This window comes from Aquila chrysaetos, assembly GCF_900496995.4.
Source record: "Aquila chrysaetos chrysaetos chromosome W unlocalized genomic scaffold, bAquChr1.4 W_unloc_6, whole genome shotgun sequence".
NCBI lineage: Eukaryota > Metazoa > Chordata > Aves > Accipitriformes > Accipitridae > Aquila > Aquila chrysaetos.
Genome location: NW_024470326.1, coordinates 540,528 through 559,499, shown reverse-complemented (window position 1 = coordinate 559,499; position 18,972 = coordinate 540,528). Strand labels below are relative to the sequence as shown.

Genomic DNA, 18,972 nt, shown 5'->3' with positions numbered 1-18,972 from the left:
CTCGCAGCAGGGCAGGGTCCTTCTGCTGACAAGAGGGTGCTGTGTGGGTCAGGGCAGCTCACAGCTCCAGATCAGCCCCGGGGCATTTCTGAGGACACTTTTCAAGGGGAAGCTCAAAGCAGGGATTGCTATAAAGTTAAGGAGCTTTCCAGAGCCTGGGTTTTCTCTTTCCTAGTCTTGGCGAATTTTCAGGAGAAATGGAAAAGGAGCTGTCAGGCTTGAACAGCTCACTGAGACTCGGGAGCTATAACTCTAAAGGGATCAGTAAGTCTGATTGGAGCCTTCTGAAGTAGAGCACAGGGACTGAGAACAACTGCCTGGCTGTGCTGGTGCCTGGGAGGTGGCATGCACAGCTGGGGAAGGGTAACTCTTTCCTGATTTCCCTGCTGCCTCTCCCTTTACCTCTCTGAGACAGACCATCACTACTTTTTTTCCTTGGTTCTCCACCTGTCTGTGTTACTGTTACCTTGTTTCTGCTGTCAGGCTCTCTGGGGATGGGAGTTTCAGCTGCAGAGTCACACACTGGTCTTGTGGGTCCTCCCATGCAGCTGTGTCCATGGGAAGAAGTGTCCCAGCTTTCCTCTCATCTGAGGGGTGATGCTCAATGCTGTCTGTGGGGCTGGGGAATGAGCTGATTCTCCCTTACAGAGATGCCAGCACAGTAGGTCACTTGGCTGTCACCTCAGAGCGTCCTTCCAAGCTGTGAGCTGCCCTGCAGGATGCAAACCTGTCTCACAGCAGCTTTCTGTTATCAGAAAGCCCCATGGAGAAGCACAGAGATGCTATGACTGAGGAAATGCTCTTGGGTTGGTGAAATGAGCCTGGTGTGTCCTTGGCTAGAAGCAGGGTGCTGAGACTTTGAGAAAGGGTGAGACATTTGGTGGTCTGCAGTGGATGTCTCTGCTCTCAGCAGTGTCTGGTGGCTTTTCAGGGTAAAATATGGGAGTGTGATCACCCTCCACCTCAGACAGGTGCAAGCACAGTGAAAGTGGGAACTAGACAGAAGGACAGAGCAGCTCCCCTCTCTCTGCACGAAGCCACAGGCAATCCTCCTGACTTGCCTGGCTCATGCTGTTCTCCCAGACTGCAGCAGAAAAGCTGAAGGCTTCCGAGATCTAAGAAAACTCCCCAGGGGCGATATAGGCAGCTGTAAAAAACCCTAGAACTCTAAAACTATTTTTACCTTCCTGGGTCCTTATCATTGGGAGTGCAGGTGCTGACAACCCCTTCTGCGTTAGGAGTGGATTCAGCTGACAAAGTCAAACACCAGACTGGCCCCTGCCCGCACCCATCCCATGAACCCACTGCTGCAGAGCAGGGCTGACTTCTCAAGAGCCCATGGGCAGAGGCCCTGCTCTTCACTGCACACGCTCGGCCAGCACCAAGCAGGGCTCCAGCCACAGGCCTGAAGGAAGGTCTCCTAAGAAAAGGAAAAGGGTCTGTGTGTGTGAGAGTGGGAGGGTCTGTGGGAAATGGCTTTGATATTGCTCAGAGAATAATGCCCTGACTCTTCACTGTCTTTTTTCTACTTTGAAAGCACCCCATGCCCAGAGGAAGAAAATGTCCAACGGCAGCTCCATCGCTGAGTTCCTCCTCCTGGCGTTTGCAGACACGCGGGAGCTGCAGCTCTTGCACTTCTGGCTCTTCCTGGGCATCTACCTGGCTGCCCTCCTGGGAAACGGCCTCATCATCACCGCCGTAGCCTGTGACCACCGCCTCCACACCCCCATGTACTTCTTCCTCCTCAACCTCTCCTTCCTCGACCTGGGCTCCATCTCTACCACTGTCCCCAAAGCCATGGCCAACTCCCTCTGGGACACCAGGCCCATCTCCTACCGAGGATGTGCTGCCCAGGTCTTTCTGTTAGTCTTTTTGATCTCAGCAGAGTATTTTCTTCTCACTGTCATGGCCTACGACCGCTACGCTGCCATCTGCAAACCCCTGCACTACGGGACCCTCCTGGGCAGCAGAGCTTGTGTCCACATGGCAGCAGCTGCCTGGGGCAGTGGGTTTCTCAGTGCTGTGCTGCACACTGCCAGTACATTTTCACTACCCCTCTGCCAAGGCAATGCTGTGGACCAGTTCTTCTGTGAAATCCCCCAGATCCTCAAGCTCTCCTGCTCAGATGCCTACCTCAGGGAAGTTGGGGTACTTGTAGTTGCTTTCTGTTTAGCTGTTGGGTGTTTTGTTTTCATTGTGCTGTCCTATGGGCAGATCTTCAGGGCTGTGCTGAGGGTCCCCTCTGAGCAGGGACGGCACAAAGCCTTTTCCACCTGCCTCCCTCACCTGGCCGTGGTCTCCTTGTTTATAAGCTACTGCCATGATTGCCTACCTGAAGCCGCCCCTCCATCTCCTCCCCATCCCTGGACCTGCTGGTGGCAGTTCTGTACTCGGTGGTGCCTCCAGCCGTGAACCCCCTCATCTACAGCATGAGAAACCAGGAGATCAGAGATGCCCTGAGAAAACTAATCACTGGATGCTTTTGAGAAGGAATAAACTACCTGTTGTCCTTTGCATAGGATTCATAATATATCGCATTACAGGCCCAGCCTCTTCTGGTGTTTCTTTTACAAAGATTTTGGTTTCATGGCTTCTTTAATTGTTTTGGGTTTGGGTTTTTTTTTGTTTTGTTTTATTTTACTTATCTGAATGCTTTCTACAAAGTAATGTCTTTATTCGTCTGGTTTCTAATTCACAATATATCCAGCTTTTTTGTGACCTGGAGGTTGTGGAAATGAGGAGCCGTACCCTCTGTGAGTTTAAACAAAATAAAGGGCCCTGCAGTGACTTGTTCTTCTGAGATCCTTCCTCCAAGACCTTCTCTGCAGCTGCAGGGAGCAGTGCCTGTGTGCAGAGGGGAAGAAGAAAGGAGTCCCTGCACAGCAGCACTGCCAGGGAGCACCAGCGCTTGGTCTTTCCCGAGCTGCTCTCTTCCCACTTGCATGCTTTCCTTCTGAACCCTTTGGTTGGTGGAACACAGTCCTGCTGTGTGGCAGGCCTGTGGCTGCAGGCAAGGACGGGCAGCGGGCACTTGTGTGACAGAGCTGGCCTCCATTGCTCCATTTCCATTATACAAGGGGATATCCTCAGGCCTTGTGCCACAAATGCCCCCCAGCTCTGGGGCTCACCCCTCTCCACCCCCGAGGAGTTGCCGTGCCCTTCAGAGGGTCTGGGGCTGTGGGCTGAGTGCCCAGAGCTCTGCCGCACCCTGTGGTGGGCACTGGTGTGGGGCCATGCCAGACTGGGCTGTGCTGGGGAGAGGGCAGGGGAGGTGCAGAGAGGTTAAGGGAAGTGGGAAGAGTTTAGGGGGAGCTGGTCTGGGCTGGAAAGCGCCCAGGAGAGAACAATATCAGTGTGTAGTTTGTAGTGTGTGACCATGCAGGGCAAGGACTGACACCGGGGGTTTGTGGTGCAGAGGCAGGGCTTGTGGCAAGCATGGAAGACACGCAGGTGCAGAGCACAGAAGAGGCCGGTCGGTGCCCTTGTGGTGTGGTCAGAGAGGAAAGGTGGCTCGGGGTCTTCATCACTCCCAACATCTCTTTTTGGCCATGTCCAGCACTTGCCAGTTATTCCAGGTTTACAGGTAAGTTTGGCTGTGAGGCCACCTCCACCCTCTTGGTGGCCCAAGGGCTGGTGTGGGGGAACGGACAGCCCTGCCCAGCCTCGCTCCTTCCCCAGACCCTGGCGCAGAGCTGTCTGCAAAGCCCCACCTGGGACAAGGCTGGGGCAGGGCGGGGGTCAGGTGCTGGGGCAGCTGCAAAAGTAGGAGGGTCATAAATCACAAATGGGGGAAGTTTCCCCACCCCGACTCTCCCCTTTCCCGTGCTGTGCCTGCAGAGTGGGGCTGTGGGACCGTGTATGGTCAGTGGGGCTGGGCCAGCACAGGGACAGGGTGCTGACAGGGGCCATGAAGCAGCTGCCAGGAGGTGCCTTCATGGACACTTGTTCTCAGAATTGCATACCAGAGGCTCATCACTGAGAACTCATAGCTATTTTCTCAAGTAACAAGAAAATTAAAAAGCTTTAGTTCATCATCGAGAATACTAAGGAGTTCCCTTTCAGCGCTGTCCTGTTACTGCTAGTAGTGATAGTTCCACTAATTCCAAAAGGTCCTTGAGAGCTTCTGTATTTTCCCCTGGCTCCAAACCTCAGGCTGCTCAGACACGGAAAGTGCTACCTCAAACCTCTGCAAACCAAATCTCTCCCACCTGCTCTCATCCACACTCTTTTATCCTGGAACACTTCTAACCATCATGTCAGCACACTGCCTGGTCTCTTTTTTATCTGGGTGAAGTCAGGGTGCTCCCTTGTAAAGCCTTCCCTACCAAAGTCTTTTCTACCTGCTGATCCTGCTTGTATCCCCTCACACAACGTACAGCTCCAACTTCCTTCTGCAGAGCTCCATGGGATGGACAGTTTTCCTGTTTCTTTCACGAGAAAAGGTGACAAACAGGAAAGACTCCTTGCCAGGAAGCCGCAGCCTTGGGTGTTGCTCACTTGGTTCTTCCTGGCACTTCATTCAGCCTCTGTTTTTCTGTATTAGGTGTTTTTCTGTAGCTACTCTTTCTGCAGAGATCTTAAAAAGACAATGATTTCATAAAAGATGGTCATAAAGGCCCTGTTGTAGACAACTATGTTTGCCATGAGCTCTGGAGGGAGTCAGGAAGATCGTTAATAAACACCAGGAATATGCAGGAATCTCAAGGCCTCTTCTGAAGAGCGAGCAGCTCTGAGCAGCAGTGATTGATTGGCCGTGTGTAGGGCTCAGAGAGAGGGTCGAGGGATGTCAGTGAGAAACGAGGAGGTGGCTGATGGCTTTAGCAAATCCTGAAACCCTCTCTGAGGCCAGAAAAGGAAAGTAGTGGATGTCTGTGGATGGGGAAGAGGAGGAGGTGTGTCCTGGGAAGATGTCAGGAAGCAAGACCCCTCTTCTGCAAGTCAGGGATGAAAGAGATTTTTTTTTTTCCATGTTGTGTACATGCCTAGGAGATGGAGAATGCCTGCTGATTCACGGGCACTGACACCTCAGAGAGGTGCCCGGCAGCACTGATTTTCCTGAAAGGGTATCACAGGACCACAAAACTACAGTAGAGTTGAGGTTTGAAGGGAGAGGACTGGACCCAGTATTGACCCCTGCAGTGCACCACTGGTGACCTGCCTCCAGGGAGACCTCGTGCCACTGACCACCATTGTGTGGGCCAGCCACTCAGCCAGTTTTCAATCCACCTCACTGTCTGCTCATCCAGCCTCTCCTTCAGCAGCTTCTCTATGAAGATTTTATGGGAGACAGTGTCAAAAGCCTTACTCATCTACCAAGGCAGCCATTGCATTGGAGAGGTTTATCAGGTTGTCAAATAGGAATGGCATTTCCTTTCATGAGCTGTGCTCTGGCCCTCTGTGGTGTATCAGTTAGGGTCTGGCACTTGGAGGGCCACGATGTTATGCCATTGTATAGCCCATAAAGATTTGGCCACCTCAAAAAAGGGATGATAGGTGGGAAGTGCTACCAGTTTTGGACATTGCTTGATAGCAAAGAAATAATAGTGGGCTCTGTCCAACCTCTGCAACCTCCATTGCTCTCAGCTCTGTTTAGATATGAAATGCAGATGTCAAACGCTTTAATATAAACTTGTCCTGAGAACAGTTTTGCCATTCAACGTGTTCATAGGAAATGCATTTTAGAAATGACTGTATAAATCTAGATTTACGTAGAGGGAGAGAAAGGGTAAGCAGCTTGCTGTTCCATGTCAATGGCCAATAGAGAAAGCAATCATGAGGATTTATAGAAAACCCTCAAAACTCTGGAAATGAAGACTTCTTACACACTGATTACACAGAGCTCTTTTCTGCATATGTTTCAACGTATATCTATCATCTCCACTCATGGGTTGATTCAGTTGCCCACACGGGGGTGGCCACTGCCTCCAGGATACCCTGAGGTAGCTGAAGACCTCATGTGGGACATACAAGTGTGATGCACACTGATGGCAGAACTATTGGAGCATGAGCTGGTGGACAGGCAGGTTGCATCAAAGCCTCTTGGCTGAGACAAGTGATTTCTTTCCCTTGACTAGCAAGGGAAGCCTGGGCAATTGCACCCAAGCTGTCTAGTGTTAGAGGTGATTGCTGTCATCCCTGCCTTCACCTACAAGGGAGTCACCTGTAGAAATTTACCATGCAGCAAATGAAAAACAAGTGTGTCTAGATGATGCAGAGTCTGCTTGAAGATGTGCCTGCAACTCAGATATGTTGGGGTTAGTGCAGATTTGGCTATTCAGAAGGGAGCATTTCCCTCCCTTTGTCTCTTTGCATCCCTCTGTGAGTCGAGGGAGCTTGTGACTTCAGTGTGTGACACGCTGTCTGCAAAAGAGTGAGTATGGACAAATAAACAAACAAAATCCAGGACAGGGAACATTTTGGGAGATCATGGGATCTGTGACTGAACACAAAACGTGTTTTTTCTTGGTCTAAGGTTATCGTCTGTAGGAAGCAGGTTTCAGTGGATGTAATGTGGACTTAATACCTAGCTGAGGAATGTCTTTTATTTTTTACTGAACTATGCCTTCCTTTGTTTTTGCTTGTTGGCAATTAAGAAACACCCTTCTGTGTCTGTGTGCCTCTCAATCTCCAAGAAAAACAGGTGGGAATTGGTGCCAACAGGCTGAAACATGCAGCTACAGCCTTCAGTGGTGAAAGCTAAGATTGGAACAGGGCTGCTCCAAGTCCCAGGTGGCTGATGGTAGGTTGGGGGTAAGGATGAAGACTGACCATAGGTTGTGCAACATGAAGGCTCTGGATTTTCACATCTATCCAGACTGCATTATGAGATGCACAGGATCAATATCAGTTAGAGATTGCTGACATCAATTCATGTATAAGAAGAAAAAGAACGTGGAGAAAAAGAAACCCTTTCTTTTTGGTGCTGTTAGGTGTTCATATCATTCCATGTTGATTACACACCTGAAACTGCTCTAATTAACCACATCAGAATTGAAGACTTAAAGGAAAATGATGCACAGTGACTGGACTTGTTAGGGTGTTTTGCATGTTAATGAGCCCTCTGGTGCTGACTTCCTGAACTGTAGATCCTGAAAGACTGAAAAAGCCCCTAGAAACTTCAAAGTCAGCAGCAAGCCTCCAAGTTTCCGAGCGTGTTAGTGGGCTCCAGTGAGGGCCATCCCTGAAAAGGCCATGGAGGGCAGGACCAGAAAAGGGACCGTCCCTGGGGGCTGGTGAAGGAGGAAATCAGAGGCACTGCTTAGAGTTGGAAAATCATGCGTGGAATGTGGCTGTGAAAACACTTGATGCGTTTCACCAAGCAGGACAGCAAAGCCCTGACCCCCATCCTCTGGGAAAGGGGTCCCATTACCTCACGGGATACTTGTTGCTCCTCTGGGGAGCAGTGGGATGTGGGGGTGTGCAATGCCGAGTGAGGACAGGCTAGACAGAGGGTGGGTGAGGAGGCAACAATGCCCTGGGGCTATAAGAACCTGGTGTCTGCTCATGGGCCTCAGTGGAAGAGACAGCAGCCAGGGTGGAGAGGATAAGGATCTCAGTTGTGTTGGCTGGTGGTGGTCTCACCTGCTGCAATGCTCTCAGTCATCCCCATTGCAGGCTGTCCTACACTGTCCTGTGCCTGTGCTGGTTTCCCGGCGGACATTAGCTACGTCCCCATTTCCCCACCCCACTTGGACCCTGGGATCTCCCAAGGCATACTGATGCTCTCCTGTCCTTACTGGATGTTGTTTTAAACACAAAGCTGTGGTTAAGCAAGGATTGGCATTTGACTATCCTCATGTTGGAAATGTATTTCTGTATATGTGCACTAACTCCCTTGTTTCATCCCATTGACTCTTGTGTTTGTGTCTTCTGCCATGGACACGAGCCTGACTCTGTCTTCCTGGGAACACTGCAATTCTGCTGCATATTTCACCCAAGATCTTCCTTTCTCCAGGCTGGACAAGCCCAGTTCCCTCAGCCTCTCCTCACAGGTAGAGTCTTCCTGCCTCAGACCATTAGGGGGGCCCTTTGCTAAATGGCTCCAGCTTGCTAACATCTTTGCTGTACTGGGATCTGAAATCTGGTCACAGTGTTCTGTGGAACCTCTTCCCCCAACCACCTGGCCGTGCTCCTGGTCATATAGCCCAGGGTGCTCCTGTCCTCCCTTGCTTCCAAGGCACACGGCTGCGTCCTGTCCAATTCACTGTCCACCAAGAACTTTCCAAAAGGCCTCCTTCCAGCCAGGCAGCCCCCCGCCTGTGTTGTTGCCAGGGTTAGTCCCCTGCAGGGGCAGAAACTGGCATCAGTCCTTGAAGGATTTCCTGACTTTCATGCCAGTGCATGCTCTCCTCTTCCTTGAAGCCTTTCCCTGAGCACAGGGACCTGGAGACCATTTCAGTAAAGACTCAGGCACAGCAGGCATTCATTCCTTCAGCCCCAGCTGTGTCTGCTGTTATTAAATCACCTTGCCCATTCTGCAGCAACCCTGCATTTTCCTTGTTCAGCCTTGGTCTCTCAGAAGTGACCAAAGGTCTTCTGTTTGCTTCTGAATTCCCTTGCAACCAGCATCTCCAGGTGAGCTTTTCTTTTCCTACACACATACCTCCACTACAAAGGCAACAGAAATTTGTGCTTTGTACCTGTCCCGACCCCTGCCCTGCTGCAGCCTTGTCCCACATGGGGCTTTGCAGATAGCTCTGCTCCAGGGTCTGCTGAAGGAGAGAGGCTGGGCAGGGCTGTCTGTTGCCCCACACCAGCCCTTGGCCCAGCAGGAAGATGGGATGGCCTCACAAGCAAACTCACCCTTAAATATGGGGTGACCAGCAAGAGGTGGAAATGGCCAATGAGAGACACTGGGAGTGACAAAGACCCTAAGCCACCTTCCCTGTCTGTCCACACCAACAAGGGCACAGACCGGCCTCCTTCTCTCTCCTGCACCTGCATGTATCCCATGCTTTCCACAAGCCCTGCCTCTGCACCACAACCCCCCGGTGTGAGTCTTTGCCCTGCATGGTCACACAACACAAGCTATACAATGATATTTTTCTGTCTTGGGCACTTTCTAGCCCACAGCTCCCCCTAAACTCTTCCCACTGCCCCTGACCTCCCCTGCCCCTCTCCCCAGCGCAGCCCAGTCTGGCATGGCCCCACAGCAGTGCCCACCACAGGGTACGGCAGAGCTCTGGGCACTCAGCCCACAGCCCCAGACCCTCAGAAGGGCACAGCAGCTCCTCGGGGGCGGAGAGGGGTGAGCCCCAGGGCTGGGGGGCATCTGTGGCACAAGGCATGGGAGATCCCCTTGTCTGTTGGAAATGGAGCAATGGAGGCCAGCTCTATCACACAAGTGCCCACTGCCTGTCCTTGCCTGCGGCCACAGGCCTGCCACACAGCAGGACTCTAACCATGCTTGAAGAGCACTCAGGCTTTACACCAACCAAAGGGTTCAGAAGGAAAGCATGGCAGTGGGAAGAGAGCAGCTCAGGAAAGACCAAGCGCTGGTGCTCCCTGACACTGCTGCTGTGCCAGGACTCTTTTCTTCTTCCCCTCTACACACAGGCACTGCTCCCTGCAGCTGCAGAGAAGGTCTTGGAGGAAGGATCTCAGAAGAACAAGTCACTGCAGGGCCCTTTATTTTGTTTAAACACAGAGAGGATATGGCTCCTCATTTGCACAGCCTGCGGGGCACAAAAAATCTGGATAGACTGTGAATTAGAAACCAGAGGAAGAAACATTTCTTTGAGGAAAGCATTCAGATAAGTAAAACAAAGGAAAAAGAGCAACCAAAAATGACACTCAAAACCAAAAATCACCATAAAAAAACCACCAGAAGACAGGCTGGGCCTGTAAAGAGATATGAGTCTTATGCAAAAGATAACAGGAAGGTTATTCCTTCTGAAAAGCACCCAATGATTAGTTTTCTCAGGGCATCCTTGATCTCACGGTTTCTCATGCTGTAGATGAGGGGGTTCAAGGCTGGAGGCACCACCGAGTACAGAACTCCCACCAGGAGGTCCAGGGATGGGGAGGAGATGGAGGGGGGCTTCAGGTAGGCAAATGTGGCAGCAGTTATAAACAAGGAGACCACGGCCAGGTGAGGGAGGCAGGTGGAAAAGGCTTTGTGCTGTCCCTGCTCAGAGGGGATCCTCAGCACAGCCCTGAAGATCTGCCCATAGGACAGCACAATGAAAACAAAACACCCAAATCCCAAACAGACACCAACTGCAAGAAGCCCAATTTCCCTGAGGTAGGCATCTGAGCAGGAGAGCTTGAGGATCTGGGGGATTTCACAGAAGAACTGGTCCACAGCATTGCCTTGGCAGAGGGGTAGTGAAAATGTATTGGCAGTGTGCAGCACAGCATAGAGGAACCCACAGCCCCAGGCAGCTGCTGCCATGTGGACACAAGCTCTGCTGCCCAGGAGGGTCCCGTAGTGCAGGGGTTTGCAGATGGCAACGTAGCGGTCATAGGCCATGACAGTGAGAAGAAAATACTCTGCTGAGATCAAAAAGACTAACAGAAAGACCTGTGCAGCACATCCTGGGTAGGAGATGGCCCTGGTGTCCCAGAGGGAGTTGGCCATGGCTTTGGGGACAGTGGTGGAGATGGAGCCCAGGTCGAGGAGGGAGAGGTTGAGGAGGAAGAAGTACATGGGGGTGTGGAGGCGGTGGTCACAGGCTACGGCGGTGATGATGAGGCCGTTTCCCAGGAGGGCAGCCAGGTAGATGCCCAGGAAGAGCAAGAAGTGCAAGAGCTGCAGCTCCCACGTATCTGCGAACGCCAAGAGGAGGAACTCAGTGATGGAGCTGCTGTTGGACATCTGCTGCCTCTGGGTGTGGAGCACTGAACAAGGAGACAAGGGCAGTGACAATTTAGGGCATTATTCTCTGACCAAAATCAAAGCCATTTCTCATACTACTTGTTCACCCCCATTTTTTCCATTTCAACGAGATCTCTGTTCAGCTCTGTGGTTCGAGCTCTGTTTGGTGCTGGCTGCGTGTGTCGTGAGGAGCAGGACCTCTGCCTACTGGTTGCCAAGGAGTCAGCCCTGCTCTGTAGCAGTGGGTTTCTGGGAATGGTATCCATCATGGGGTCAGTCCTGGTGTTTGAATTGGTCAGATGAAACTACTCTTAATGTAAAAGTGCTTGTCAGGATCTGCACTCCCAGGGCTAAGAAACCACAATCAAAACAGTGTTTGAGTGAGGGGGGGGGAGGTTAGAGCTCTCCAGTATCCCACCTGGAGTTTTTCTTGGATTTCAGAAACCCTCATCACTTCTGCTTCACTCAGAGAAAACAAAGTGTGTCCTGTGAGGCAAGAGGGTTGCCTGTGGCTTAGTGCAGAGCAAGGGGAGCTGTTCTGTCACTCTGTCTTCTTGCCAGCTACCCTAGGCTCTCACCTTTCTGAGATGGAGAGTATTTACACCCCCGTGTTAATCTGAAAAGACTCCAGGCACTCCTGAAAGCAGGGAGACCCACTGTCCAACACCAAGTGTCTCCCCCTTTCTCAAGGTCTCTGCACCCCACCTCTTGCCAAGGGCACACATGGTTCATTTCACAAACCCAGCAGCATTTCCTCACTCATGGTGTCTCTGTGCTTTTCCATGGGACATTCAGAAACACCAAGATGCTATGGGACAGACCTGCATACTGGAGGGCAGCTCACAGCTTGGAAGGTCACCCCAAGAAAATAGGCAAGTGCCCTGATGATGGTATCTCAGGAAGGGAGAGTCAGCTCATTTCCTAGGGAATGACACAGGCTGCATTGCCCACAGCCCCAGAGCTTGGAGGAGAGCTTGGACACCTGTAAGCTTGTTCCCAAGGACACAGCTGCATGGGAGGACCCACAAGATGAGTGTGTCACCCTGCAGTTGCAACTCCCACCCCAGAGAAACAGACAGCAAGAACAAGATAACAATAGCAATAACACAGACTAGTGGAGAATCAAGGAAAAATGCAGTGATTGACTGGCTCAGAGAGGCAAAGGCAGAGGCAGCTGAAGCCTCAGGGAAGACTTACCCTTACCCAGCTGTAAATGCCACCTCCCAGACATCAATATAGCCAGGCAGTTGTTCTCAGTCCCTGTGCTCTACTTCAGGAGGCTCCTGTCAGACTTACTGATCCCTCGGAGTTACAGCTCAGGAGTCTCAGTGACCTGTTCAAGCATGTCAGCTCCTTTTCCATTTGTCCTGAAAATTCCCCAAGAGTAGGAAACAGAAAACACAAACTCAGGAAAGGTCCTTATTTTTATAGCAATCCCTGCTTTGACCTTGCCCTTGAAAAGTGCCCTCAGAGATGTCCTGGGGATGATCGGGAGCTGTGAGCAGCCCTGACCCACACAGCACCCTCTTGTCAGCAGAAGGACCCTGCCCTGCTGCGAGTTGCTTCTTCCACCCACAGCTTCTCCCCACTCTGCTGTTGGAGCTCCCCAGGCAGGCAGAGTACTTACCTGACCAGCGGCAGAGTCCCTGCCCCAGCACACAGCCCCCTGGGGTGCAGGGACCCTGCTCAGCAGGACAGCCCTGGGCACCCCTGGCTGCACACCCAGCTTCACACTCCGCAGCCATCCCCGGGTGAAGGCAGCTGACATGCCCTGTCCCTCTGAAGGTGCAGCAGGGAACCTCTGCTCCAAAGCGCGTCCTTTTTCTCTACACTGCACAAACTGTGAGAGTCCTCCTGACAGATCCCATAGGCTGTGGGATGTGCCAGCTTTAGGAGGTCATTCCAGGAATTGCCCTGCAGCCAGAGACTTACCCTGTGAAGGGCTGTGAAGATTTTTCTCCAAGTCAGCTCTTCTCTCTTCTCCCACCCCAGACTGCCTTTAACCTCTCTCTCTGCCTCACTCCTCTCCCCTCGGTGCCTGCAGGCAGTGCCCTCAGCCCTGCTGCGCTTTGCAGAGGAGCTGCTCCTGGGCAGAGCTGTCTCTCTGAAATGCTGCCTGCTTGCCAGGAGCTCCCTCCACCCCAGGAGCCCAGCCCAGCTCAGCAGCAGAGGACCAGCCCAAGGCAGCACTTTCTCTGCCCCCTCTGGGCTCCCTCCTGGTGTCCCTGGGGCTCAGGGGAACCTGCTGGGAAACAGGCTGAAGCAATCACTGGTGTTGCTTCCCTCAGCTTGGGAGAGACACTTCTTTCCTGAAATAAAATTCTCCTCTCGGAGACAAACTTCCATCTACATGCCAGGTTTTTTGGTCATATTGTTAGACAGGATCCCCAGAGAGAGGCAGGCAGGGATCTCCTTTACCCCTGCTGAGGGAAGGCATCCATGGGTTAATGGAGGCATCTCATCCTGCCTTTCTACTCATGGCATTTGAAGGAGGCTCTGCTGCCTCCCATGCACACCACAAAGCCACAGGAGGTGGGATTCCTCTTGCCTCAGTTCAGGTGTGAGCAAAATAGACACCTGCATGTGAGCTCCTTGTCTCAGCTCCCATCTGAATTAAGGGAGAGCAAAGGCAGGAGTCAGGTGTTCAGATGCAAATCCCTGGTGACATTTGAACTGCCAGAGGTGGTCCAAGATACATGTAGGTAACAGCAAACTGTAACGGAGAAGTTCATAGAGACAGGGCAACATCTTGGGAATCATGTATGAGCCTGGTGGGAAATTCCTTTGGCCAAGTGACATGGCAGCTTATGCCCAACTAAAGGCCAAAAGAACCTTTTCCTACTCCTTATCTTCATGGCACTTGACACAGGTATTCATATGAACGCTTGCAGTCATGTACCATAGCGAGAGCTGGGTCTCTCTCTTTTCCATCAGCTGAATTTACTGTACCACCACTGACTGTAATGGCATGTGTCCCAGGTTCGTCCCCACGCTGCCTAACAGAATTCAGGGCAGGTACTCTGTTTCATGTCCAAATCCAGGGCCACAGAGCTACACGAGATGCCAAGGCTGGCAGGGACCTCACAGGAGCTGCAGGAAAGCAATTCCCATTCAGGGTGGGTGCATCATAGACGTCCCAGATGGCATCACAGAGAGTGCGATTTGGTGCCTGTTTGCCATACACTAAAGCCATCAGTCAGAGGCATCAGTCATCAGAGAGGCAAGGTGTGCTCCTTCTCCACCCAAGAGCTGCAGGCATTGCATGAACAGGAAGCATGTCACACAGGGTGTTTACTCACTCCCTTGATGATCCAGTCAATGAAAAGACCAAGAATTTTCAGAGTGTGCCTGGATACATCTTGTCTTCAAGGACATCATCCTCCAAGCACAGCAATGGTCCATGTCAGAACTCGGTGGAAGCTCAAAAGGATTTCAAGGGCACCAAGATGAACTTTGGTACTTCAGGAACTGTTACAGAAGCAAAAGAGATAAGGTAGGACCACTGCTGAAATGAGGAAGAGTAGCTCTAGATAGATCTGAGGTACTCTACGTCACAGCCTCGGTTAATACCAGCAAGGTCTCCCAGGCCTTTGAGCTGTGAGGCAGGACTCTGGAGGAGAACAACCAGCAGTGCATGGGGATCAAGCGCGGGGTTACTCAAGCAAACTACACCCTTACCAGTCCATGGGAACCATAGGGGCTGCATCCAAGGGTGCTGAGAGAGTGATTTTTGTTCTCGAGGAGGCGCTGGTCTGGTATGACCCCAGTAAGAAAGGAACTCGGACAAAGTGAGCTGCATTTTAAAATTATGTTCATCATCGTTAACACTATAAGGAGAGAATCATGCAGATCATCTTAGGCCCCTTTAGATGGTGAGAACCCCAGGTGGTGTAGCATTGAACAGGCCTTCTACCTGAATGCAGCAAAGCATGCAGACCCCATCCATAGAAAACAGTCTCCTCTTTTGGTCATCCAAGCTACTATAGGATTTTCTTACAAGGAACAACTCTACTCATCGTCTCAACAGTCAAACAGAAATGATGTTTTCATGAGAATGTTTTGCTGCACAGTTAGATACAGGCAAGGCCACGCAGGAGGCATGATGTCCAGTACAGAGTGGGACCTGCCTGCAGGCTCGTGTGTGATAATATGCTGCTGAGGTTGTCCTGCGGCCCAGGGATCTGTGCAGCATAACACAGGTTTGATGGCCGTGCTGGACGCGCAGCGGGGTGCAGCGCAGCCCTAAGAACTCGATGTTCAATCTTTTTGTGGTCAGGACCAGTGTTCAGGTTTCCCTGTGAGAAGTCTGTGGTCCACTACGCTACCACAGCTGAGATGCCGTGGCCCTAATGTGCACTGCCAGGAGGAGCTGGAGACGCGTGGCTTGTCACAGAACTGTGATGGTTTTGGATGAAATGAGACGTGGTGGGACAGCTTGCTGAGCTGTGGTGCTGCAATGGAGGGCTACAGGCTCTGCCCAGGGAGCAGCAGGGAGGACGAGGACTATGCCCCCTGTATGAAGGGGAAGCTTGGATTTGTGGGGGTCCTCTATGTGACAGACAACAGGTTGGGTTAGCTTTTGTCATTTAGGATGAGAGCAGGAGTCAGCAGGAGTGACCTGGTGTTTGCAGTTACAAACTGCTTGCTCAGGGAGAGGAAACAGAAAAGGTCTTTTGTCAGCAGCCCCAGGAAGTCTCCAGGTTCATGAGCAGGTTCCTGTGGTGAACAACTTTAAGTGCCCTGGCATTCCCTGGCAAGGCAAAGCAACAGGGTGCCAACAGCCTGAAGTTGGCTATTGGGACAACTTCTTCAGCCAGCTGCCAGGTGGGCCACCAAGGGTGATTCTCACCTGGACCTGATCCTGGCCAACAAGGAACAGCTGGTTAGGGATGTGATGATATTCAGTGTCAGTCTTGGCTGTCATGGCCATGAATGAGGGGTTATCACTCACTAAAGGGCAGTGAGTAAGGCCAGCAGGAGAGCACAGACCTGGGACTCCAGAGGACAAGACTTGGACACACTCAGGAGGCTGAGACAAGTGGTGCCATGGGAAGGAGCTCTGAAGAGTGAAGGAGCATGGAAATCTGATAGGCCTTACAGGACAGCCTCTTCCAAGCACAGGAATGATCTCCCCAAATACCCTTGAAGAGAAGCAACCATCTCCGAGGCTGCTTGTGTGAACTGACTGAGCTCCAGGGCAAGAAGGCAGCAGGCAGGAGGTGGAAGCAGGGAAAGCTGCAGACAGAATGTCCCAGGATGTAGGGATGATGCCAAAGCCAAAGGTCCCATTGTCTTGAGAGATGCAGGGCAGGATAGAGGCAGCAAGATGAGCTGATACTGGTTCATTAACAGTAAAAGAATAGACAGGGGTCATGTGGGCCTGCTGCTGAGCTCCCTAAGTGTAGGAGCAGGTAAGGCTGAGGAACTTAATGACTTTCTTTGGCTGTGAGTTCTGCCAGGCCTTTGTGACTGGCGACAGGACCCTGGAGGAAAGCAACCAGCAGTAAGTGGGGATCAAGTCAGAGGTACTTGAGCAATGTCAGCCTTGAACAGCCCCTGGAGCAGAGGGGAATCATCCAAGGCTGGGGAGGGAGCAAGCCAATTTTTTAACGAGGCTCACTCTGCATCACTTTTGACAGATCATGGAGATCAGGACAAGTGCTTGATGCCTTGCAAAAAAGTTGACAGCTCTCTTCCAACACAGGCCAGAGGATGACCAGGGGAAGAAAAGGTTGTTTGACCTCATATTGCAGAGCAGTGTGTCCCTGAGCATGTCCTCCTGGATGATATTTCTGGGAAGATGAAGAGGAAGGCGACTGGGATGGCCAGCATGGATTTATCCAGGGTGGATCATGGTAGACCAACCTCATGGCTTTCTAGGATGAAAGGGCTGGGTTCTGGATGAGGGGAGATCAGTGGGTGTCTTTGTTATATTATTCTGTCCAGGACATTGGGAGTGAAAGAGAGAGGGAGGATGGGCAGATGGATGGCTGGACAGGATATAGAGATGGGCAGGAACTGGGCTTGATAGTCAGGCTCAGAGGGTCATGAAAAAATGGGTCGCACACTGCCTGGAGGCCAGTAACAAGCGGGCACTGCAGATGTTTTGCATCTTGACCGCATGTCTCAGCCGGGAGATGGGTTTCCCACTGCTGCGGCTGGCTTTGCCAGTCGAGTCACATGGGTCTAACTGGTGCAGACTCTACTTGAAGACATTCCTGTAACCCAAACATGTTGGGATTAATGGAGAATTGGCTATTCAAAATCAAAACATTTATTCACCTTGGTCTCTTTGCTTTTGACATCTTCGCCACTTTGACCACACTCCTGAAATCCCTCTAATTCACCACAGAATGAAGACCAGAGGCAGATTATGCCCAGACTGGCTCCTTGGGGTGTCTTGCATGCTAATGAGCCCTCTGGTGCCGAGTTCCTGAACTTGCAGAGCCTTAGAGACTGACCAAGCCTCTACAGAAGTCCAAGTCAGAAGCAAACCTCCAGGTTTGTGAGGGTGTTAGCAGGCCTTGCTGAAGTCCGTCACTGAAGAGACCATGCAGGGAATGAGCAGACAAAGTTCCTGTCCCTGGGGGCTGGTGAAGCAGGAAATTGGAGGCACTTGGCACAGGAGGAAATTTCCATGTGGAGGTCACTGTGAAAGCCCTTGATGTGCTTCACCAAGCAGGCTGGCCAAGCCCTGACCCCCATCCCCTGGGGAGGAGGCTCCTTTCCCCCTTGGGATGCTCAGGGCTTTTCCTGGGGGCAATGGATGTGGGAGTGTGTGATGCCAGGTGCAGGTTGTCGGTAGGCCACCTCGCAGGGTCTGTGGAGGGTAGGTAAGGAGGCAAGAGGCACTGGAGCTGTAAGGGCCTCCTGTCCTATAGGGAGTCTGTCCTCGTTTTGCCTGGGATAGAGTTAATTTTCTTCCTAGTAGCTGGTATAGTGTTATGTTTGGGATTCAGTATGAGAAGCATGGTGATAACACACTGAGGCTTTCAGCGGTTGCTAAGTAGTGTTTATACTAAGTCAAGGATTTTTCAGCTTCTCAGGCCCAGTCAGCAAGAAGGCTGGATGGGCAGGAGAAGCTGGGAGGGGACACAGCCAAGACAGCAGAACAAACTGGCGAAGTGATATTCCATGCCATGTTATGTTATGCCTAGTATATCAACTGGGGCAGTTGGCTGGGGGGGAGTGGATTGCTGCTAGGGAACTACCAGGGCATCAGTCAGTGAATGGTGAGCAACTGCATTGTGCATCACTTGTTTTGTATATTCCCAAGCCTTCTATTATATTATTGTCAATTTATGTTGTTATTATTATCATTATTCTTTTCTTCATTTCTGTCCTTTTTAAACTGTTCTTATCTCAACCCACAAGTTTTACTTTTTTTCTCAATTCTCCCCCGAACCACTGGGTGGGGGAGAAGCGAGTGAGCAGCTGCCTGGTGCTAGTGCTGGCTGCAGATTAAACCACGACAGGGTCTCAGTGGAAGAGACAGCAGCCGTAGCCAGGAGAACAAGGGTCTCTGCTCTTCTGGGGTGTCCAAGCCCACCAAGGCCCTTGGCATCTCCCCACACGTTACACTGTCCTGTGCCTGTGCCTGTGCCTACTTCCTTGCTTCCAACACAAAGCCGTGGTTTTCTAAGGATTTGCCAATGCCTGTGAGCTCCCCACAGCACCAGCCCATCCCATTTCTAACAACCTTGCTAATGCTCATTTATCCCCAAGATTTCCAAGCCCCAAACTTGCTAGAATCCTTTACTGTGCTCCACATACCAGCACTGAACTGCACATCCTCCTTCTTCTGCTGTTGCCTCAAATTGCAAGCTCAACTTATTTCACTTCAGCGTGACACCCCGCCAACATTTCAAGTCTTCTTCCTGCCTTTAACGCACTCACTGCTACACCTACACGGCTCTCTCCCTTGCGTACCCTTGTGTCTCACATACCCTTCCTCTTCCCCTGCAGTGATTGTCATGCCCCAGTTTCTCAGGACGACAACTCAGGTTTGCTGATTCCCAGGTCAGGACTAAGGTGAAATGACACCAGGGATCCTTTAACTCACCAAACTCAACTTTTATTTGCTCACAACAAGAATTGGCGTGAAACTATGTCAGTAAACTGTAACATGTGCTAACCATATGTCACCAAAGATACAC

At 51.5% G+C, this 18,972-nt stretch overlaps 1 protein-coding gene and 1 pseudogene across 1 annotated transcript; one reads left to right on the top strand and one right to left on the bottom strand.

The window, feature by feature from the left end:
• The first annotated feature begins 1,560 nt into the window (after nt 1-1,560).
• On the top strand, nt 1,561-2,844 carry LOC115337763 (annotated as a pseudogene).
• A 3,672-nt stretch (nt 2,845-6,516) lies between these two features.
• On the bottom strand, nt 6,517-10,816 carry LOC115337749 (olfactory receptor 14C36-like). The gene is made up of 2 exons (XM_041121668.1): nt 9,903-10,816; nt 6,517-6,523 (listed from the first exon to the last, which is right to left on the bottom strand). The coding sequence occupies exons 1-2, from the start codon at nt 10,814-10,816 to the stop codon at nt 6,517-6,519; spliced, it is 921 nt and encodes a 306-aa protein (XP_040977602.1).
• Nucleotides 10,817-18,972: the final 8,156 nt, after the last annotated feature.